Source organism: Solanum tuberosum, unplaced genomic scaffold, assembly GCF_000226075.1.
Source record: "Solanum tuberosum cultivar DM 1-3 516 R44 unplaced genomic scaffold, SolTub_3.0 scf00303, whole genome shotgun sequence".
Taxonomy (NCBI): domain Eukaryota; kingdom Viridiplantae; phylum Streptophyta; class Magnoliopsida; order Solanales; family Solanaceae; genus Solanum; species Solanum tuberosum.
In genome coordinates this window covers 566,205-589,978 of record NW_006239233.1, presented here as the reverse complement: position 1 = coordinate 589,978, position 23,774 = coordinate 566,205, and the positions used below count along the sequence as shown (strand labels likewise).

At 31.6% G+C, this 23,774-nt stretch overlaps 3 protein-coding genes across 3 annotated transcripts; all 3 read left to right on the top strand.

Moving 5' to 3' along the window:
* The first annotated feature begins 506 nt into the window (after positions 1-506).
* Positions 507-1,508, top strand: LOC107063142 (annexin A7-like). Its single transcript, XM_015314608.1, has 2 exons — positions 507-995; positions 1,282-1,508. The coding sequence occupies exons 1-2, from the start codon at positions 617-619 to the stop codon at positions 1,458-1,460; spliced, it is 558 nt and encodes a 185-aa protein (XP_015170094.1). The 5' UTR covers positions 507-616; the 3' UTR covers positions 1,461-1,508.
* Positions 1,509-3,013: 1,505 nt separating this feature from the next.
* LOC102578158 (glycine-rich protein A3) lies at positions 3,014-5,540 on the top strand. Its single transcript, XM_006359894.2, has 3 exons — positions 3,014-3,112; positions 4,469-4,791; positions 5,077-5,540. The coding sequence occupies exons 2-3, from the start codon at positions 4,482-4,484 to the stop codon at positions 5,337-5,339; spliced, it is 573 nt and encodes a 190-aa protein (XP_006359956.1). The 5' UTR covers positions 3,014-3,112; positions 4,469-4,481; the 3' UTR covers positions 5,340-5,540.
* A 2,035-nt stretch (positions 5,541-7,575) lies between these two features.
* On the top strand, positions 7,576-14,199 carry LOC102606149 (ABC transporter E family member 2). Its single transcript, XM_006359893.2, has 11 exons — positions 7,576-7,819; positions 9,735-9,820; positions 9,905-10,002; positions 10,089-10,206; positions 10,290-10,379; positions 10,909-11,213; positions 11,297-11,492; positions 11,567-11,752; positions 11,852-12,121; positions 13,317-13,562; positions 13,772-14,199. The coding sequence occupies exons 1-11, from the start codon at positions 7,714-7,716 to the stop codon at positions 13,889-13,891; spliced, it is 1,821 nt and encodes a 606-aa protein (XP_006359955.1). The 5' UTR covers positions 7,576-7,713; the 3' UTR covers positions 13,892-14,199.
* Positions 14,200-23,774: the final 9,575 nt, after the last annotated feature.

The window sequence follows — 23,774 nt, the reverse complement described above, 5'->3', positions numbered from 1 at the left end:
TTTATGTCTTTTTTATAAGAGATATATTTAGTTTTACATTTAAGAGATATGAAAAGATCTTTTTTTTTTCTATTCAAATTATAAAAGAGCAAAAAATCTCATTTCCTTTGTTTTCCACGCGGTCACAATATTTTATAATTCAATGTCTCCAATATTGATGAGAACTAAAAACAATTAAGTTATATATATGTTAGTAATTGTACGCAAACACTTTCTTAAATTATACTCCTCCATATTTACTCATTAATTAGGAGTATATGGTTTTGACTTTTGATGTTTGTGAACCAAGTCACCAACCAATAAATTACCTCAATATTCAATGATCACCCACCAAAGTCATTGGTTAATATGTTACTGGGCAACCACTCAATATATTAACCAAGAAAAAAACATATAAATACTTATCCACTACTTATATTGTGTTATTTTTTTTCTACCTTATCTTTCATTCTTCATTCCAAAATATTGCACTTCAACAATATAAGAGAACCTGTAAGAAATATAAGAATAACCCATATTTTCTGTACGTATATTGTTTTGCATAATGTTCCATTACTTTTTGAAATCAATAGGTTCTAATTTCTATACTCTTGTCAAAATTAGGTATTCGTGAAGAATGGGAGGCGGTAAAAACAAACAATTTGGTTATCCTCCAGGACAATATCCTCCTCAGCCAGGAGCTTACCCTCCACAAGGATGTCCTCCTCAAGGGTATCCACCCGCTCAAGGATATCCACCTGCACAAGGATACCCTCCGCAGCCAGTAGCTTACCCTCCACAAGGGTATCCTCCTGCACAAGGATATCCACTGACTGGAGCCTATCCTCCAGCACAAGGATATCCCCCAGCTGGAGCCTATCCTCCAGCACAAGGATATCCCCCTGCTGGTGGATACCCCCCACAAGGTTATCCCCCGGCTAGTGCATATCCTCCACAAGGTGGTGCATATCCCTCACAAGGATATCCTCCAACAGGTTACACTTCAAACAAATCAGGTATCAATCTTCATTAATTAAACTAATAATTAAGGATATAAAAAAACATGTTAATTACTCGTGGCATCTCACATGACATGTTTAGAGTTGTTATGCTTTATATATACGCACATGTTATATCTCTAACTTTTTGTGAGATCATATATATACTTTATTCAATATTAGATATGTACTTAGTTAAGTTATAGTAACAAATGAGCGATATTTGTATTATTATACACATACTATAGTAATTTTTGTATCGTACTAATTAAATAAGTCGTATACGTACATGACACATTTTTAGGGCATGGAAACATGGGATTGATGGCCGGAGGCATGGCTGCGGCCGCGGCTGCCTATGGTGCTGCAAGTTATGGACGCAGCGGAGGTCATTATGGTCATGGAAAATACAAACAGGGCAAGTATAAGGGTGGCAAGAAGTACGGCAAGAAATTTGGGAAGAAATTCAAGAAGTGGAAATAAGAATTTTGTGTATATTATCCTGATTTTTCACGTGCGGGATTATATTAGATACGATATTATTATTATTGTTGTGTATGCTATCCTGATTTTGCAATTTAGAATAGATATATTCTTGTACTCTCTTTTTGAATAATGAGTAGTAGACGTTTTATATGGTATTGATCTATATAATAGCGTTGGAGTTGGTGTGTTATGGTCCATATATAACTTATAGATAAGATTTTGAGATTTTGACTCATATTTCTTTTGAAATATTACAATTAGTAAAATACATTCAAAATGAGTTTGAATTATATGATTTCACTCCGTTTTTCATTATTTTAAAAGAATAAAATGTAATAATTATAAAATAAATTAATTGAGCTTATTTATTCTTTTCTAGAAGTTGGAATAAAGGGTGTCAGACAAAAAAAATAAAAATGCAACTAATTAAATAGAAGAATTCATTCGTCGTGCATGTTTTATTCTTTCATCTTTTTGTTTTCATATGGTATTTCAGGTAATGTTGGGCTAATTAATTCGAATTCATATTAGGTAAGATTTATTTGAAGCTAGTGTTTTTTATTAAGAATATTTTTAGATTTAGGATTTAAAATTAAAACCTTTAATTACGGAAAAAGTTATTTTATCAGTTGCTCCACATTTTTTGATAGTCGTTTTATTCTTCTTTTATATGAGAAAAAAAATAAATTCTGCGATTTTCTTAAAATTAAATATAAAAAAAAATATGGTTCATATCACACCCCGTTTGAATGGTTGTTAATTGTTGTAATATTGTATTTTAAGTTTAGATACCATGTTTGTTACTTAAATTTTACCATATTTGTATCATTTAAATCTATCGTCAAGTACGAAAGAAAAGTCTCATTTTATGTAACAATCAATTTAGTGAGACCGAGTAATTACTTTAATATTTTTAATTTATCTTTATTTAGTATTTAAAAATCTTATTTTATTATTTACCTACCTTTTTATAATAGCTCTACCTCGTATTCTACCTTTCTTATAGATTGACGTGCAATATTATGTAATGTAACCATTAAAATCGATATAATAATGTAGATTTTACACAAATTCCATAGTGTTAAGAGTTAATTACATCATATCCCTACTCCTTTCAAGTTACAAAAATTCTTTAAATTTGATGGAATCCGAATACATTCCAAAACGTTCCGGTACATCGCGTTCTGGTTTTGGATACATCCATCAACGTCCTGATACATCGCGTCTCATTTTCGGATACATCACGTAACCGATATATCGCGTAAAGTAACGTCTCGATATATCGCGTAAAGTAATATATCTGACTGATACATCACATAAAATATGAATTTTTTGTAATTTTTTCAAATAAGAGAAATTTCAGAGAATATAATAAAATAAGTTGTATATTTAGATAATTTTTCCTATAATATATAGTATATCCAAATATTATATTTATTAAAAGTAATAATAATATAACACTAGAGTAGTTGCTAAGATTTGTATATTTTGGCTTTTTCCTTATTGAAAGTAGCACACGTCATGTACGCGTTTAAGTAACGCGTGGAATCATTGAAATATCTCATTCACAAATAGCCCTTCAAATACCATTCAGAGACCATATCGTTTGTTAAACAAACGTTCGTTCAACTTCTCAAGGAGATAAATCTGTAAGAGCCCCTTCTCCTTTTACCCCATTGATGATACTTTTCTCTTGTTTGATGATTTGTTAAGCCATGCATGAATTATCTGAATTGCCCAGATGATGATCATCAGTCTGATAATTCAAGATCTGGTCTTTTGTAATTAAAAAATTGATCTTTTTGTACCCTTTTGATGTTTTTTAGATTTGGGTTTTTGTTAATGGGAAAATTAAAGGATTTTGGGTCTACCCTTTTGATTTTTGTTTCTATGACCACCTACTACAGATTAGATCAGCTTTTTTTTTAAAAAAAAAAACTGATTTTGGAAATTCAAGTTTGATTGTTTCTTCCCTTGTGACTTTTTTTGATTTGGGTTTTGATTAAATGGAAAAACAGAAGATTTGGTTTTTACCATTTTGATTTTTTTTTGTATGATCAATCATTTTGTGTTTTCTCTGTATTTTCTGTTTAGCTGATGAGTCATTGGGTTTTAAATTTTGGTTTTGTTGAATTGGAAAGAGAGACTATTAGTTCCCTTTTTTCTGTTTTTGGGTTGAGAATTGTCCTATTCTGGAACTGAATTTGGATGCTTTAGAAAATGAGGATTTTGTCCTCTTGCATGATTTTGCTGTAGAAGGGAATAGAGATCTGTTTTAATTGAGTTTTGTCTTTTTTCAAGGTGTATTATAAACAAATAGTCATGCAACTTAGATTCCAAAAAAAGAAAAAAATCATGAAAAAAGAATGGATATTTGGTTTTAGCTCCTTTTGTTTCATTAGATTTAGTCACTTTTCCTTCTTTATTATCCACCCCTCTAAAAAAGGCCTCTCCTTTTTCCTCAAAATGCAAGTTGTTTCCAACTTATCCAAAACAAAAAAAGAACTTTTGATGCTTCTAATCTTTGAGAGGTGAAGGTTTTTTTTTTTTCTTAGGGTGATCTGAAAACTTATTCAGGAATGGAGGCTAGGGTACTGCATAGAAATTTATAAAAATGTTTATGTCTACCCTCCTGTTTTTTTGCATTTTCACTTGCTCAGAACATATTAGCTGGCTTCCTGCAATTCTGTCTGCAGCTTGTTGTGTTAAAATTTAACACTTCTCCTACTTAACAATCAGCTTTATGTTGGTGTCCACCTTTCTTGTTTCTTGATGTGCACTATCTATATATGATGTACTACAAGTTCAATCAGTGGTTGCTTGATCATTAGTTGTGCACATAATTCTTCTTTGATTGATTGGATGTTTCAGAAAGCATATTTGAAGTTAAGAGTAGTAATTGATATCTTGTGGCTCATAATCTTTTATCATCTACGAATTTCATTTGATTTCATTCCTACTTAGTCATTGTTGTAATATGTCTGACAAGTATTTATCTGTTTTAGGTACTAGTGAAATATGGGAGGTGGTAAGGATGATTCTGATAAGGGACTCTTTAACAATATAATGGGAGGTATGGGTGGTCTTGCTGGTGGTCATCACGGACATCCAGGACAGTATCCTCCACAGCACGGTGGTTACCCTCCGCAGCAAGGGTATCCTCCTCAAGGGTACCCTCCACAACAAGGGTACCCTCCACAGCAAGGGTATCCACAACAGGGTTATCCTCCGCAAGGAGGATATCCACCTGCTGGATATCCTCCACAACAAGGATATCCTCCACAGGGATATCCTCCTGCAGGTCATCATGGTGCTCCACACCAGTCAGGTATTATTTCTTCCCAAGTTTCTTGGAAGTAACTTGTAAAGACTTCATTTAGTAATTTATAAGCTGTCGACAACCCCCGGACATCCCAATAAGATACTGTCTAATTGGTTGCACCCTTTTTGGATTTGTCTAGTTAAGTTTCTTTGATAGCAATGGTATCACTTGAACAACTAGATGCAGGAAAATAATGAACATTTATAATATGTTGCGACTTTTGTGACCAAGTACATCTTGACAATTTCCTCATTATTAATTTTTCGTGTTTGTTTGCTTGTTACTTTTCAGGAGGACATGGTGGCATGGGGGTAATGTTAGCTGGAGGTGCTGCAGCTGCAGCTGCTGCGTATGGCGCTCATAAGCTGTCACACGGTGGATCTCACATGGGAGGACATGGTGTGCCATTTGTTGGAGGCGGCAGTCATTATGGAGGTGGTCATTATGGAGGAGGCAAGTTTAAGCATGGCAAGGGAGGGAAATTCAAACATGGAAAGCATGGCAAGCATGGCAAGGGAGGGATGTTCGGAGGTAAATTCAAGAAGTGGAAGTAAACTAGTTATAGTATCGAAGACTTTCAGCTGGCTTTACAGTGTGCTAATGTTCTTCTCTTTAAATAAGACATACTACATGTTATTATGGCCTATAGGCCTGTAAGATGTTGTCTTGTTATATTGCATTTTCAAATATTAATTTGAGTGAGACTCTGCAGTTGAATTGCTCCATAGGGGCATATAAGCTTTCCTTATTTCTTCCCATCTTCTTCTGTATTCGCGCTCAATCGCTTCATTTCCTAGCTTTTTTGTACAGTATTGCAGTACTAACTCCATGATTGAAAAAGCTCCAGACCTTTTTTCAAGTCTTGTTATCAGTTTGTTTCTGCGTGAAGTTAATAAATTGTGAAGCTGAGTCGTTTGGGCTTGGGATTTTCAAATCGGATGTCTCAAGTTGGCAAGGGATTTGCCTTCTGGGTCGAGTTCGTCACACCGGACAAGTGGGAGTTACCTCTACAAAAGCATAAATAATTTTAGTGAGGAAGAGCTTTTTGGCCCATAATGGAGAACTTTTAGTGAGGAAGAATTTCTTTTAATTCTAATTCCCACTACAAAAGCATAAATAATTTAGGGGAATCTATGAAAATACATATGTTCTCTTTCTTTTAAAAAAAAACCTTATTCTGTTTTTATTTTTTAGGAAATAGTCTTCAAAAGCACAAAATGTCTTATCTATTGTTGCATAATATTTGACAAGATCCACAAAAATGTGTATAGACCTATATATCCATTTAATCTTTTATGAATTTTTATAATTTATAAGAAAATTGCTACGTATCCATCTTTCAAGTGATTATATAGAAAAATCTCGAGATTTTTATATTGGTCTAAATCACTTCAAAACAATTGCGGATTATTTATGATGAAGATAATGAGTTTCAAAAAAATTATTTGCAGCTCTTGCACATGGAATCATGTAGTATCAAACACGAGATAGATCTTCCAAACAATAAATAACTACATGATATATAGTTTCATCTAATATGTATTTTTTCTAGAATATTAAATTCATGTATCAAAATATGAACTATTTCATGTAAAATTTGGTTATTTGGTCTCAAATGCTTTGGCCCCAAGAATACTTGTTGGACAAGAAATATTATTGAATTTTTTCTTTAATTTATCAATAGGGACATTTTACTTGAAACTTTCAAACTCACATTAAAACAAATACTCCGATAAATTTATGATTTGTTGAATGTGGAATATATTTTTTTGTTTTTCAAATTTGAAAAGATGGATTGAACTTGGTGTTTATTTAGCATGAATTTCATATAAATAAATTTATAATTTATTGAAACATTATAAATTATCATTATGTCATTGTTACGCCAATATTATATATGTAAGATCTCTAAGATATTTTTTGTCATGTAACTCAATCTCTTTAATATTCTTTATTATATCTAATACATAATCTATAAAAAAAATTGACATCTATTTTACAAGATTTCTCATGGATCAATTTAGGATACATATTAGTCTAATTTTTGATAGACGAAATGAATTGAGTTGAATTAATAAATGAACATGTTAATAATCAATCTAAACTTGAACGAATTAGACGAGTTATGCTTTTATGAGCTAATTTTAACACCTCTAAATTAAATTGAGAAATTTTCATAAATAATTATAGTTTGAACCATGATTATAAAGAGTAACTACACTTTGCATACTAAGAAAGTTCACACACCCTGAACAAAAGCATTGGGTATCCCTAATTTGCCAGCTTGACACGATCCTTAATAACGATTTGAAAAAGAGATAATAGATGCTAGATATGTATATCGACTGCAGAGAGATATTAAATATGTATATAGATTGTACAAATACAATTTGTATCAATGAATACAGTCTAATACATATTGGTTGTTCGTTAATATAAAGACAATTAAAGGGACGAGAAAGGCATACGAGAGAGAGGGGGGAAATGTTAGAAACATGTTGTTTTCAATGAATTGTATGTGAGATATATATGAGATCATATGATCAAATACTGTATTATATACAATCTCAATAAATCATAATTTTGTATCAAACTATATCAAATCAAATCATAATAAAGATATATATCATATATAATTCTAATATAAATCATAATTTGTATCCGATTGTATCAATGATTCTATTCAAACTTTTATTTTTGTGTATCAATATTATACTAGTACGTATTATTAGTTATATACTAATTGTCAATTAAATAATTAAGGTTAAGTTTTATAATTTCTAGTTCTCCTTGAAAACAATCCCAACTAGGAATTGTGAAAACAGAACTCTAAAATCTCTCCTTGTTTCCCCCTTTCTCTCTAAGAATTCAGCAATTTCTCCATTCTATTTCAATTTTTTCTGTATTTATTTTTTGTGAAAGAGAGATATGTCGGATCAGAGATTGAGCCGTATAGCCGTCCTTAACAGCGACAGGTGCAAGCCAAAGAAGTGCGGGCTACTATGTAAAAAGTGCTGCCCAGTTGTTAAAACTGGTAAACCTATTTGATTTTTATATGTGTTATTGATGATTTGTTTGGTTATTTTTGTGCTAAAAAGTTGTGTTTTTTCTTATGAAATTATAGGTCAAAGTTGTAATCATGTATGAGTATTGGGATTTTCGTGGGTAAATCAAAGTTTATGTATTTTTGCTGTGTAGCCTTTCGAAGTGAATATGAGCTTTTAAAAAAGGTTTTGTCTTGGAAGTTGATGACGCGTTAACCTGTAGTTTTGATTGTTATAAGTATAAAAAACTATAGATTTTTGTTTTATGTTTTATAATGAATTCAGCCTGCTGACCGTTCTGTAGTTGGGATTAGACATTTATTCTTGAATTGCACTTTTATATCTATAAATAAATGAATACAAAGTAGATACCTTTTGGGGTGGCCCAGTGGTTAAACTTGGGACTTCCATGTTGGAGGTCTCAAGTTCGAAACCCCTTGTTACCTCTCCGGTGTGGTTTGTAAGCTATTGCATAGGAGTGAGGGTTGGTGGCCACCATGTCCTACCATGCATAGAAAGTAGATGTCCTACATGTAGTTTTCTGTGGATAGGCATGCACTATAATTGTTCCTGAATACATACACCAAACAAGAAAAAAAGGAAAAACGAAACAAGGGTTGAAAACCTTCCTCTGTCACTTTGAGGTTGTGTTGGAGTCATTGTTGGGGAAAGTAGATGCCGCTGCAAAGACTTGGTGGAATTCTCTCATTAGGAATGGATATTCGAGAAGTATATGTAGGTTTTTTCTGTCTAGGCAAGGTAAGCTTTGGATGGAATCACTCTGTTGATTGTGAGGAAGAGGATAAAAGGGATTTTAACCAAGGGTTGTATGCTCTGAAATGCAGTAAAAGAAATATTAAAAAATCTCGGGAAAGAACATAAGAGTTCTGGCATATGAGGTCTATATAGGTATGCGTAAGAACAACCATGGCTATATGGGCAAAATTCCAAAGGAATCTACTGTTCAGCATTTGTTCTTTATACTGCTGTAACACAGAAATATTAGACTATTAGGTTGGTGGTAAATCGTTCTTTCTTCTGTTAATTCATTCTATCTTGATAATTGAGGTATTAAAAGGAGGCGAGGCTCTCTGAATCGATGTGGACTGTTAAGAATAGAACAGAGGAAGCATGAAACTGTTTAGACCAAACCAGCTTATAATTAAGGTTTAGTTCTTGTCCTTTCAATTATACTAAGCCTTTTTTAGTTGGGTTTGATACTTGTGCATCAGTTTATGGATGAGTGTAAGATAAGAGAACTTCTGGTTTAGAGAGCCCATAATTTGCCGTAAAAAGAAAATTATCCAGGATTTGAATGAAATGGATCTAAGTGGAGTGGACTGACTGTCTGGTTCTGAAGGACTCATGTAGTTGACCCCTATTTAGAATTGTGGTGTAGTTGTTTTTTTAATCGTTGGAATCGAGGTGTAGTTGATTGACTGACTAATCAAATACCCCCTCGGTCCCAGGTCATGTGTAGTAGTTTGGCTGGTTGGGAAGACTTTGCAATGTACAAACTACCCTTGAAATAAATGAATTTTTTGATAGAAGAGTACACCTTTATGAAATATGGGAGTACTTTTGCAATCTTCCAAAACTACCCTTAATAAATGAATTTTTTAATGGAAGAGTATACCTTGATAGATTTTTTGTCAAATAAGTGGGATCCAACATGCGTAAAATGTTGATAGTATCATTAAATATTTGATAACTAAGAAATGTGTCATTCTTTTTGGGATTGATTAAAAAGGAAAATGTCATATAAATTGGGGCAAAGGGTCGATTTTGGAATATGTACAACTGAGTGTAGTATTACTTTGTATAGCAGGGAAATATGGTTGCTCATTTGTATAATATGCAGTGTTTACATATATGTTCTTCAGTCAATTAAGCTTTGTTTTGCAGGTAAGTTATGTATAGAGGTCACTGCAACCTCGAAGATTGCTTTCATCTCGGAAGAGTTGTGTATTGGATGTGGTATTTGTGTGAAGGTTTGTATATATTACAATGTGGGGATACATTTTGCTGCAGATAGTCATTGTGCCGGCTAACTGATATTGTATTTGATGATACAGAAATGTCCATTTGAAGCAATTATGATCATCAATCTGCCAAAGGATTTAGACAAGGATACAACCCATCGTTATGGTCCCAACACTTTTAAATTGCACAGGTCTGTTTAAGCTGCAGCTCTTCTGGAGAAGTCTTTTGGTAATCAAATATCTGTTTATAAGTTAATTCTTGAAAAAATTGTTGCAGGTTACCAGTCCCTAGGCCAGGACAGGTTCTTGGTCTGGTTGGCACAAACGGTATTGGGAAGTCAACTGCCCTAAAAATTTTGGCTGGAAAATTGAAACCAAACTTGGGGCGCTTCAGTGTACTACTCTTCTGCATCCTGCTTGACTAGTCAATTCATGGCCATACAGTTTGCTTATGCGTTCTTTAATCCTTCTGTGGCAGAACCCTCCTGATTGGCAAGAGATCTTGACTCACTTCCGAGGATCCGAACTGCAGAACTATTTCACTCGCATTCTGGAAGATAACTTAAAGGTAACTTCTGATTCAGTGTTTCAGCTATCCTAAATGCTCCTTGCTCTTTTTGTGAGTATCACTCACCTTTGGATTTAGTTGTCTGACCAGGAGAGCATTGTAGCTCTCCAGAATAGGTGGTCTTCTGCTGTACCATTGTGATTGGTCAAATCATTACTAGTTGTCCACCTAACTCTGGTCCTGACCTAGTTCTGTAATGTTTTTCATTGTTCCAATAGTAGTGCGGCGGTGTCCGTAACTTGTATAAAAATTCTGGCATATTCTTTTTACTACTAGGGAGAAGCAAGGCCACCTGCTACATCCGAATAAAATATTCAGTAGGCCATTTCTGTTTCAAGTAATAAAGGATGCTGAGCTAGTGTAAGAAAATGATGGAATGCATGATTCAAAGAATTGTTGAACAACTTAAATTTTAAAATTCATCACCGTTGTACATCAAGATGTCTTTTTTCTTTAGCTCGTTATTTGTTGCGTCCAATCACCCATATAGTATTTTATTCATTTGTAATTTGAAGTTTTTTTCAAACAGGCAATTATCAAGCCTCAGTATGTCGACCATATTCCAAGGGCAGTTCAGGGCAATGTCGGACAAGTGCTTGACCAAAAAGATGAGAGAGGCGTGAAGGAAAAACTCTGTGTTGATCTAGAGCTGAATCAAGTTTTGGATCGTAATGTAGGTGATCTATCTGGTGGAGAGCTTCAGAGGTTTGCTATTGCTGTTGTTGCTATACAAAATGCAGAGATATACATGTTTGATGAGCCCTCGAGTTACCTTGATGTGAGGCAGAGGCTTAAAGCTGCCCAAGTAGTCAGATCCTTGCTTCGACCAGATAGGTTCTAATTCATTCTCGTATGACTTTTCAACAATCAAGATTTCTAATTATTAGTCACATACTGAAATATTCTCTATGTTTCAGCTATGTCATCGTTGTGGAGCATGATCTTAGTGTGCTTGATTATTTGTCGGATTTCATTTGCTGCTTATATGGGAAGCCTGGTGCATATGGGGTTGTGACTCTACCCTTCTCGGTCAGGGAAGGAATTAATATATTTTTGGCTGGATTTGTTCCTACAGAAAATCTACGTTTCCGTGATGAATCTCTTACTTTTAAGGTAAAACTCAGATTCTTGTGTAACCCCACACGTCATGGCAAAACTATTATCTGAACATTAACATTTTTCCATAGGTTGCTGAGATCCCACAAGAGGCCGCTGAGGAAATTGAATCATATGCACGTTACAGATATCCAACCATGACTAAGACTCAGGGTAATTTCAAGCTTAAGGTTGCCGAGGGTGAATTTACTGATTCACAGATTGTTGTGATGCTTGGTGAGAATGGGACTGGGAAGACAACCTTCATTCGCATGCTGGTATGCTTTGCTTTACAATTATGTCATGTCTGAAATGACTGCTGTTTCCAGTCTTCTGTGTTATAAAAACTCTCCCACTTGTGTTTGTGTATACTGCAGGCTGGGCTATTAAAGCCTGATGTGGTGGAAGGTTCTAATGTTGAGATACCAGAGTTTAATGTTTCATACAAGCCCCAGAAAATTAGTCCAAAATTTCAATCCACCGTGAGGCATTTGCTACATCAGAAAATACGTGATTCTTATATGCACCCCCAGTTTTGTTCAGATGTGATGAAGCCTCTCCAAATTGAGCAATTGATGGACCAAGAAGTTGTGAACCTTTCTGGTGGTGAGTTGCAAAGAGTTGCCTTAACCCTGTGCCTTGGAAAGGTAATTTTTCTCCCACTTTGTAGAACTGCTGTTTTGGTTGTTTTGTACATTGATTTGGTAGATGCCTTGGTCCAATCAAACAGAATCTGCGTTCTTTTTTCTTTTTTGGCTCTCAATGACAGATACTGCATTTCTTTCTTTCTATCCTTCTCTTAATTTTACTGTATTGTATCCTACTTTTGCTGAATGGCATTGCAAGTGTTGGCTATCAGACCCTAATTTAGAATATTTGGATGTATTAGAGATGAAACTGTAACAGCTTTGTTGATGTTCTTTTCTGTATTTTGCAGTACCTTCTTGGTACTCTATATTAATGAAATTTCCTCTTAACTTAGAGGGAAGGTATGTTTTGTTGCAATGTGAAGGCATCTGATCCAACAATGCAACAAGTCCTCTCCATCTGTTTGTTGATGTTGTAGCATTTTTTTTAGGTTTGTTGTTTTTATTTTCTTCCCTGGTCTGGGGTGTCAAATTGAGGGTTTTGCAAATTTAATCGACAAAACAAGCAAGAAATTTCCATTTGCTTCTTGGATTGCATTTGGGTAGTTAACATCCGTATTGCATCTTGCTGCTCTTCTGCCTCCATTTTGTTTATTATAAGTCCAACCATGTGCTGTTATTATTATTGAAAATATGTGTTTCTTACTGCACAATAATAAACATGAGAGGGTACTCTTAGGGGTCGTTTGGTAGTGTATAAGAATTGTGCTGAATAGATGTTTAAGTAATGCTGACTTTAGTAGTAATGCTTATGCTAAGATTATTTCTTATGTAGTGTTTGGTTTGGTATATTAAAAATAATATGCATTGCATATTTCTAAAAAAAGATTGTTTGATTACAAAAATAAACTTCCCGAATACAAAGGAAAGGATGTGGAAAAGGTTTGAGGAGCAATTGTGTCTTTACCCATGCTAATGCATGCATTAAAATCTTGCATTAGTAATACCATGGTTTCTCATGTATTAGTTATGCATAGCATAATACCAAATAGAGTGTGTACATTAGTTATACCTAGGTTAAAAAAATGTGTCAAACAAGGTACAAGTAATACATGGAGCTAATGCATCCTACCAACGACCCCTTAGTAGTGAAGTGTAGATGAAGAGCAAAGTTTGTCTGCAAGGGCTGAATATGAAGACTATTGCACTGATGTATTTATAAATTGTAACCTCACTTGTTTACTTAACTCGGCAGCCTGCTGATATATATCTGATCGATGAGCCGAGTGCTTATCTTGATTCTGAGCAACGTATTGTAGCTTCCAAAGTCATCAAGAGATTCATTCTTCACGCGAAGAAGACTGCATTTATTGTAGAGCACGACTTTATAATGGCAACTTACCTGGCAGATAGAGTCATTGTATACGAGGGGACGCCTTCCATAGATTGTGTTGCAAATGCACCTCAATCATTGTTGACCGGAATGAACTTATTTTTATCAGTAAGCCTTCTGCATACTCTTGCTTGTTACCTTTTATTAGCCCTGACTCATTACTCATAAAGTTCTCTTACTAACATTTTTAGTATTTCAAGATTCATCGACATACTTTCACATGTTATAACAATTGCTAGCTTTATATTCTGCTCTGATTTGTTGATGAGATTTGTTTTCTTTTTTCTTGTTATTGATGTGGTATCCAAATTGTGCAGCATCTGAACATCACATTTAGAAGGGACCCGACTAATTTTCGTCCAAGAATTAACAAACTTGAATCAACTAAGGATAGAGAGCAGAAGTCAGCTGGATCCTATTATTATTTGGATGATTAACCAGACCAAGTTGCATCCATGATCCTTGCTTACCTCTTCCATTAGGTGCTAATCGATGATCATGAGCAGCCTCTGGTCATTTATATCGTAGACGTTTGACGTGATTATTATAGGTTGACTTCTCAGTGAACAGATATTGGATATCAGCAGAATACGTTCCGTTTAATCGTATTTAGTCATTGTTACTGGTATCATGTACTCAATACCGTAGTTTTGTCCACCAATTTTGACTGTAGAGAGAGTACTCTCTCCTCAGATTTTCATTTTGTACATGAATTTTTGGCACATAATTGAGGCATTTGATTTAGTTGATAGTATTACTTGATGAAATTTCTTTTGAATAAGGCATTGCCACAGTTGGTTATGTTATGATACAGGCTAATTCTATTTTCAAATCCTCAAGAGTGGGCATGGTATGGTATGGTGTATACTGAATTATCATACCAAATCGAAATCTTTGATATCGTGGTTTGATATTAAGGTATTTAGTATTGGTATATGGTATACATTTAATTTTTGTTTGATATTCAGTATGGTATTTGATATTTATAAATGACTCGAACACCATACCGAAGTATATAGTTACATAAATAACATATATACATATATATATTATTAAATTACTAATAAATATGCAGTCAAACTAACTTTGACTATTCTATTTTGATTTAAATTTATTTTAGATGTAATTGAGTAACAAAAGGAGTTGTTTGTATTTTCTTTTAAATATATATAATTTTACATGTGTAATATGTTAGTATGATACAATTGATGCTTTTTATTAGTTGTTGAAGTTTATATATAAGTATATGTTAGTCGAAGTTGAACAAATAATGGCTACTAATTTTTCATATTACAAAATATCGAAATCAAACTTCAAAATGTCGAATCATACCGAATTTAATTGGTAGCCCAATCCTACCTCCATCTGTGTATTACATTTTTATGTTATATAATATTTTATTTTAGACTAGGTATTCATAGATTTGTACATTATTAGTAGAAAGTTACCCCAAATAAAAATATAATAAGTAAAATAATTCTTCTATAAATTTGATGTGCATTGTATGTGTGTATATGATTGTTATTTGGGAAAAGGGTAAAAAATACCCCTTAATTTTGCTTTATTAGTTGACTTTACCCTCGCGGTTAAAATGAAGTTAGTTTTACCCCTCCCGTTACTAATTTCACCAAATTTACCCCTCAATTGGATGGAAAACCCAAATCAACTAAAATTACCCAATTTCAAGTAAATGACCCGATTTTTTCTTTTAATCCAAACCCGACCCATTTATATCAAATTAGAACCCTAAACCCATCTCTCTAATCTTCTCCATCTCCTTCTTCCATTGAAACACATACTACTAAAATTGAAGTTAAACAAATACTCGGATGAAAATAGCAATCATTGTCATCCTTGACTGCAATGAAAATCCCATCCAAGATTGACAGTGGGTTTCCTCCATGACCACATTCAATACAGGAAGTATATGAAGAAGATTAGAGAGATTTAGCACACTAGTGTGGTCGGAGCTCGGAGCTCGTTCAATCATCGGATTTTGCTTTCCTGCGGGCAGATCTAAAACTATGTTATTGCTTGCTTGTTGAGCCTAGTCGGATATGAAGTTGTGGTTGTTGTCGGTGCTTCAGTTGTTTTCCGATGGGGTTTTGGTCGGGGTTTTGTTGGTTGGTTGTTTGGAGGTCGGAGAACTGGTGGTCTGGTGGTCATTTGCTGGTTGTTTTAGCTTGGGTGATGGAGGTCTGAAGTGTGGTTTTACCACTGGATTTTGGCGTGGAGAGGGTGGTGTTTGAGAGTTGTTTCAGGTAGGTTTCGCGGCTGTTTGAATGATTCCGGCGGTGGGTGGTTTGCTTAATGTTGTTCCAGCTTAGAACTGGCCGGAAATGGAGAAGAAAGGTCTTGTTGTCATCACCGGAAAGTAGAGGAAAATGGGTTTGTTGTTAATGTTTTCTTGATGTCGTTTCTGGTTTTTGGGGTTTTGAGTGGTGGTTTCAGGTGGTCGTTTGGAGGTTGTTTTGGTGGTGTTTCGCCGGAAAACGGAGAAAATGAATGGGATTGCCGGAGCTTGATTTGGGGTTTTAATTTGGTATAAATGGGTCGGGTTCGGATTAAAAAAGAGAAAAAAATTGAGTTATTTAATTGAAATTGGGTAATTTTAGTTGATTTGGGTTTTCCATCCAATTGAGGGGTAAATTTGGTGAAATTAGTAACGGGAGGGGTAAAATTAACTTTATTTTAACGGCGAGGGTAAAGTCAACTAATAAAACAAAGTTGAGGGGTATTTTTGACCTTTTTCTCTTTTTATTTTAATAGTGCATATATTAAGTATGTATATAGCCTATAGGAATGTGTGTTTGCACGGGTATGTTTATATAATTAAGTTTTATTTTATCTTTTATTCTATAATTTATAAATATATGAGAAATATAAAATTTATTTACAACTCTTGGTGTTATTTTAACTTGTGTAAATGGATGTTAGAGTTTTGATTATTATTTATAAAGTTATAAATTTATATTTTGCTCATTTATTTTATCCTAGAACGTCACTAGGGAGTATATATACCAATTAGTATTTCTCAATATTTTTTGTCTAAGAAATATTTTTATTTTGTACAAAAAAAATATTATTTGAATTTAAAAATAAAAAAATGAAAAAGATTGATAATATAAGAATTAAATAACTTTTAGACAACATGAATTAGGACGGGGGTGGGGGTGCGGGGATGCATGAGGAGGGAGTTTTGCTTTTTGAAGCAAAGTAAACAGATATAAATATTTTTCACCCAATAAATAATAAAGAATATATTTATTTATTTTTAGTATAATTTTCTCACCACATTAAATTATGTCACTACCTATCATTTATAAAAAAATAATATATAGTGACTATTTTATAAAATTGGTGTTTTACATTTATGAACCTACATAGATATATTTTTTGGATTGTTTTCACTTCTCTATAAATACACAATTGTTGTAAAGATGATTTACACAGACAAAAATTATTACATAATCATCAAACTATTATCCAAAAAGATGAATATGGTTACCTTCAAAGTGATCTTGATATTCAACTTCTTGTTCATTTGGCAAGGTAAGTTCAATATTGTACATCTCTTATTTATTTTTTGTTGTGTTTGATTTTACATAGGCTTTTTCAAGATCGTTTAGATGTTTTTGAGCGTATAAATAGATTTTTCATAATTTTTTATATTGTTAATTGTTATGACTTATAATATTTTTATCGATTTTTTTTCCGTTTTTTAATAGGTTATGCAGCTACACCATGCCAAACAGTAGGGGATTGCAATATTACGTGTGGCAGCACTGGAACTCCAATTTGTAAAAACAATACTTGCTACTGCCAACGTTGTGATTTATACCCTCCAGACTCCTCTATTGTTGATGATGAATCTAGTTTTATAAGTAAAACATGATCGATTATTGGTATCGTCCCGATTACATATAAAAATTAATTAGTATGAACATCGGTGATGATCCTCAAAATATAAACAATTATATTGGAAAAAGAGATTTCATTTTGTTTAGTATGGATTTCTTTTATGCAATCTAGATCGTTCTTCTATTGTCTTGAAATTTAGTGAAAAAGGTAAATTTTACAATGACCACATAACTATAAGTTTTTTTTTTCCACCAAAATTAATTTACTATATTTATTATTATTCTAATAATGTAAGATTGAACTAAAAATTATCGATCCAACTCAATTAGAATTCAAATTTCATGAGTAATAATATTTACTTTTTAACGAATAAATATAAATTTATTTATTTTGTCCAACTCATCGATCAAAATACATATGCATAAGTTAAAATGTTAAAAGTGTGAATGAATTTGAAAAACTGATTATCAATTGAATTTTTTGATGCAGGTTGTAGTAACTATTACTCTGTAAAATTTTACTTCTTACTATACAACAAAATGTAACAATTTTTATATTAAAAATTAATTTATCAAATTACTCATTAAAAGATGATTGACGATTTGTCCTTTAACAAAACACTACTTCAAAATATTTTTTAATTAATTTATTAATCGTTTTTACTTCAATCGTTTGTGTATTTTTATTGTAAATCAAATCATATATGCATGAACTGATTTATATATATTGGTTCCTTACTAGATACTTACATTGAATTAAAGTAAATTATAATTTTAAAAAATGAGAATAGTTCGATGAGATGAAATTTTGAAATCTCTAATTTAAAAGGATAATAACATATCTTTATTATTTTTATATGAAGGAATACAATTCTATATTTTACAGAAAAATATAATTGGTAACAGATGAGAATTCAGTGTTTTCAAAAATGTTTTTAGGGCGAGTCTCGGGGAGGGGTGTACTAAAAACGATCTGGGGCGTAAATTAAAGACGTAGATCCATAAGGCGTACGTTCTAAAATTTGAGGTGTAAGCCTCGAGCATAAATATGTAAGTCCTAGGCATAAAAACGTAAGTCCTGGGCGTAAAAACGTAGGCCCAGATGTTTTTAATTTATTTTTTTAACCTTTTTTGCTTTAAACCATATTTTTTATTATTGGTGTAATGATATTTCTCAAATAGTAATTATAATACTTTTTTTCTTCATTATTATTGATTATTAATACTTATGTCAAATAAAAATCATAATATAATTTCTATATATTATAGGTTATTTATAAAAAATTATTTGTAAAATAATTGAAAGGTTTACTTTTGCTTATTTTAATAGTAATAAAATTATAAATTTGAATATACATGAGACTACGCCCCGCAAATTTATGAGACTTATATCCCGTGTCTCGAGGCTTACGCCTCACCCTGTACGGTATAAAATGTCTCGCATCACGCACCTGCCTTTTAAAACACAGGATGAGATGATCCTTATATAAAAAAATTCTAAATAAGGATATGAGTTTCTTTTTTTTTTTTTGCGAAATTTGATCGAATCGATTCTTATTAGCTGAGTTTGTATTTTTTTTCCGATTAAAACGAAAGAGTAAACAATTACTATTACCTATCGAATTTGGGTTTTAAATTGGGTCGGTCTTTTTAATTGAATTTGTATTAATTATTAGATAAAAAAGAAAGATAATAAAAAAAGAATTATACACAAGAAGTTAGATTTTTTGGTATATGTGGTTTTTGTGTTAGTAAAAGCAAAAAATTATGATTCTTTTTGTTAAAAAATATAGTTAAGCGACTTTGGTGAAAACAAATCATAATTATGAGACCATTTATGAATATCTATCATGAATATTTTCAAGTGAATATGGTAATTTATCGATCATCGATATTTTAAAACAGCAAAGGCAACTTTTCATGCAATAGTAACTGAGGGATAAAAAGAAATTTTCACCGTAAACTGAAGAAATTTTAAAATAAGGAAAAAGGGTAAAAAAATGCCCCTTAATTTTAGTTTATTAGTTGACTATACCCTGCTGTTAAAACAAAGTTATTTATGTCTTTGTCGTTACTAATTTCACCATTTATATCCTCAATTGACAGAAATTCCCAAATTAACTCAAATCAATCAATTTTACTTAAATTACCAATTTTAACCCGACTCAACCCAACCCACTTGATAATATAACCCATTTTTGTTCTATCTTGTTCATCTTCAAGGGTTCCTTTTCAAAAACAACCTGTAAACAATCCATTTGAAAACACCCATCAAACAATTAGCAAAAACCATCTGCTCCATCCACGAACTCCAGCGAAGAGCGACCGCCGCCAGTCCCCTCCCTTTTCCCCTTTTACGTTTTTTTTTGTTGTATATGTGTTTTTGGCTCCAACTCCGGTGAACAATGACCATGAACTCTGGCGAGGCTCTGCAAATCAGCAGCCACCACAACCTCTCTCCCAACGCCAAAATCAGCAAACTCATTTCTCGAACCAATTAACAACACCAACACAGCTCCACGACCGAGCTTCACCCCCATTTTCCGGTGACCCTCTATTTTCTTTCCATTCTTATATTTTATGATGATTTATTTTTCTTTTACATTTTTCAGTCTATTCTCTGTGTTTCAAATTTGGTTAGGGAGTTCAAGCTCCAATAATTTTTCATTCATATTCGTTGTTCAAGTTTGTGTATGCTATTACACTTTGTTGTTGATTATTTTAATTTTTGGTTTGATATTATGCATTTTTGGGCACTGTTACAGCTTTTGCTTGTTAATTTGTTGATTTGTTATTATGTTGGACTTTTTTAAAAATTAATTTTAAAGATGAAGATTAATAGAAATGAAGATGAACAAAAATGGGTTTATATTATTAGGTGGTTCGGGTCGAGTCGGGTTAAAATTGGTTAATTTGAGTTAATTTGGGGATTTCCGTCAATTGAGGGGTATAAATGGTGAAATTGGTAACGACAAGGGCATAAATAGCTTTATTTTAACGACAGGGGTATAGTCAACTAATAAATCAAAGCTGAAGAGTATTTTTTACCCTTTTCCCTATGTTTAACTTGTATATTTGCAATAAGTTGTATAGAACAAGAAAAGAAATCAACCAATATTCAATCACTCAAACATTCAGTATTGATAATTAAAAGAAATCAACGAATAAGAAATTTTAAAATAATGCTTTTGTTTCAAATAGCTGTAATAAAATTTGATAATTAAGACGGAAAAACTAACTCAATAACTATTAAAGATAAATTAATCTAGTCAAACAAAAATATATCTACAAATTAAGCTACATTTTTAGCAAATTATCTAATTTGATGTTCTCTTTCAAGAGTTATTGATTTTGTTTTGCAACTTTATTCTAGACTAGAATCTATCTAGCTATTTAAATAAAATGTGAAAAATTAAATTAAATTAAATTTATTTATTTACCAATAAAATTAAAGACCTAATCGAATTAATCCAAAATTAATCGACTAGATCCATCCTTTCTATTAAGTCTTTTTGGTTAGTGATGGATGTGCCACCCAAATCCTTTAAATCCTAAATTTGTCTTAAAATTCATGGAAAAAAATAATGTAAAGTGACTATTAATTAAAAAATGCCTTCTTAATGATATTCTCGATTATAAATATATTCTCTATGGATCTATTGTCTTATCTCGATAACTTTACTTTTTCTTTTTAGTGTGAAAATATGAAAAATAAAAAGAAAGAAAAGTGAATGAAAAAAATAATTTAAAAGTGATTTTCTTTTTTAAAACAATGATGAACAAATTTCAGATTATGACCCTCCAAATCTCAAAAAAATAATAATGTAGTTCATTCTTTGTATATGCATAAATTTGTTTTCGGCTATACCATAGTAATAGATTTAACAAGAGTATGGGTGAGAAAATAAAATTTATTATCAAAATAATAAATTTAAATTAGCCATTAAATTGAAGTGGACAAAAATTTCATGTATACGAAGGATTTGATACTACTCCACTAGCTTCACGAGAATAATTAAATATATAGACTTCTATTTTTATTAAAAAATTTAAAAAACAAAATTCAAATTGAATTTTTTGGTTATTTTTTTTCATGAGCCAAGTAAGTAGAATTTTTTTTTGATATGGATGGCAGTGAGATTCAATCTCAAAAGCTTTGCCTATCCTAATACCCTGATGAAGTGTACGATCATCTCATCTAAAAGTTTAAGCTATTATACATTTTTATTATTTAATTATATCATTTAGTTATATCCTCAACAATAACTTCATGAACTAAAATGTTAACATTCAACTCAACTATAACAATAACTTGCTCAATGTACTGTGGAGGGTACAGAACGTATGCAGATTTTACTCCTATTTTGTGATATATAAAAATGTTATTTTTGATGATTTTTCAGCTCAAAAGTGTTTTTCAAAAATAGATTTGACAGATTTAAGAGTAAAAGTTATGATAAAAATAATGTAGAAAAGAAAAGTATTGACATAAAAACATAAAAATAGTAACAAAAATCCAAGTTAAAAAAAATAATACAATCAAAAGATAAAATAATAATAATAAAACATTAAATGATCATGATAAGCGGAAGAGAGAGCAAACAAGGTGGACTAAGCTAGAATCGTGCTCTTTTATCAAAAAGAGAAAAATCACTCAATTATCCATCAACACTCTACTTTTATATTCGACCTCCATACTTTTCTATTAGGATTAAGTTCTTAATGAGCTTAAAAATATGTCTATGTCATGTTCAAATTCCAATTCACAATATCAATTATCCGTTCATTTTGCACTTCAGTATATTTTCAGTGAGTTGACAATTTTAATCTAAATTATCTTAATTAAAATAACAATAACAACAAGAAAATCATCACTTGTAATTTTATGGGTGGAGTTTTAAAAAAATAAATATATGCATTCTACATTTATGAAATAGAGAAATTGTTTTAAATTGATACTCAACAACCCTTCACCCTTTATAAGAATTTAAAATCAATAAAATAAACGAGCTCACATAAGCAGAGTCAATTTATCTTAATTAAAATACAAGAATCTACTTTTACGAGTCCACTTGTTTTTCCATTTTTTAAACAAGAAAAGCAAGAAATAATTCAGAAATAAGTACAAATCTTTCTTATTATTATTATGATGTTATTACAATTTTCCTTTTTCCCAAAAAATAGGATCAGAAATTAACCATTATTTTCCTTTGTATTTGACAAGTAAATTACTAATAAAAATGTTCTTATCTCTACAATTCAATCTTTTACCCCTCAACTTCTAAATAAAAGAAACAATAATAGCATATTCCATTTTTTTGATTTCTTAGTATAATTTTTTTTCACCATATTAAATTATGTAGCTATCTACCCTTTATAAAGAAATAATCTATAGTGACTGATTTAGAAAAATGGGGTTTTACATTTAAGAACCTACATAGACTATTTTTTTTGGATTGCCTTCACTTCTCTATAAATACAATTGTTGTAAGGATGATTTCACACTAAAAAAAAATTATTATATAGTCACCAAAGTATTATTATCTAAAAAAAAGATGAATATGGTTTCCTTCAAAGTGATCTTGATTTCCATCTTTTTGCTCAATTGGCAATGTAAGTTTTAGATTATTTTCTTAAAAGTAAATGATCTTATTGGTTCCTATGTATCTTTTGTGTTATTTCAAAAAATTTACCCCTCTACTATTATTGTTCATGTGTTGCTTTTGTACTATTTTATTTTATTTCTTGTGGTGTTCGATTTTGAATAAGTTTTTTAAAGATCGTTTTGATGTTTTGAGAGTATAGGGAGATTTTTCTTTGTTTTCTATATCCGATACACATTCTTTTCGCTTTAGTTTTTTTGTTTCTTGAATTTGATTTTTTGTTTTTTTAAATGATTTGATGGTAGAAAAATGTTTAGTTTTAAATTTTATTTTGACTAACATCTTCATTTGTATTTTTTAACTTTAGAAGAAGTTGTTTTCTATTCTTTTTATTTTCATACTTTTTCTAACTCATTTTATGTGACAAGTTATTTTTTGGATAGTTGAATGAATTTTTGTGTGTGTTTTTAACGTTTTAAAGAAATATTTTGAATTGTTAATTATTATGATTTATTATATTTTTATCGATTTTTTTGTTTATTTTTAACAGGTTATGCAGGTTCAGTAACACCATGTCAAACAACAGGAGATTGCCATTTTAATTGTAGCAATGATGGAACTCCAATTTGTGCACACAACACTTGCTATTGCCAACGTTGCAACTTATACCCTCCACTAGTTTCTTATGATGAAGAACCTAAATTCATAACAAAAAAAATGAGCAATTAATTCTCCCCATCCCGATTGCGATGTAAACATCATCTAGTATGAATATTGATGATGATCCTCATAAAATAATATTATAATATTTTAAAAAAAGATATTTTTATCTTGTTGTTTTAGCATGGATTTTCTTT

What these genes read in the sequence shown, in the direction of transcription:
- LOC107063142 (XM_015314608.1), top strand. Translation starts at nt 617, where the DNA reads ATGGGAGGCGGTAAAAACAAACAATTTGGTTATCCTCCAGGACAATAT. An exon ending in TTACACTTCAAACAAATCAG is followed by an intron (nt 996 to 1,281) that starts GTATCAATCTTC and finishes ACACATTTTTAG; the next exon opens with GGCATGGAAACATGGGATTG.
- LOC102578158 (XM_006359894.2), top strand. Translation starts at nt 4,482, where the DNA reads ATGGGAGGTGGTAAGGATGATTCTGATAAGGGACTCTTTAACAATATA. An exon ending in TGGTGCTCCACACCAGTCAG is followed by an intron (nt 4,792 to 5,076) that starts GTATTATTTCTT and finishes GTTACTTTTCAG; the next exon opens with GAGGACATGGTGGCATGGGG.
- LOC102606149 (XM_006359893.2), top strand. Translation starts at nt 7,714, where the DNA reads ATGTCGGATCAGAGATTGAGCCGTATAGCCGTCCTTAACAGCGACAGG. An exon ending in CAAACTTGGGGCGCTTCAGT is followed by an intron (nt 10,207 to 10,289) that starts GTACTACTCTTC and finishes CTTCTGTGGCAG; the next exon opens with AACCCTCCTGATTGGCAAGA. An exon ending in TAACCCTGTGCCTTGGAAAG is followed by an intron (nt 12,122 to 13,316) that starts GTAATTTTTCTC and finishes TTAACTCGGCAG; the next exon opens with CCTGCTGATATATATCTGAT.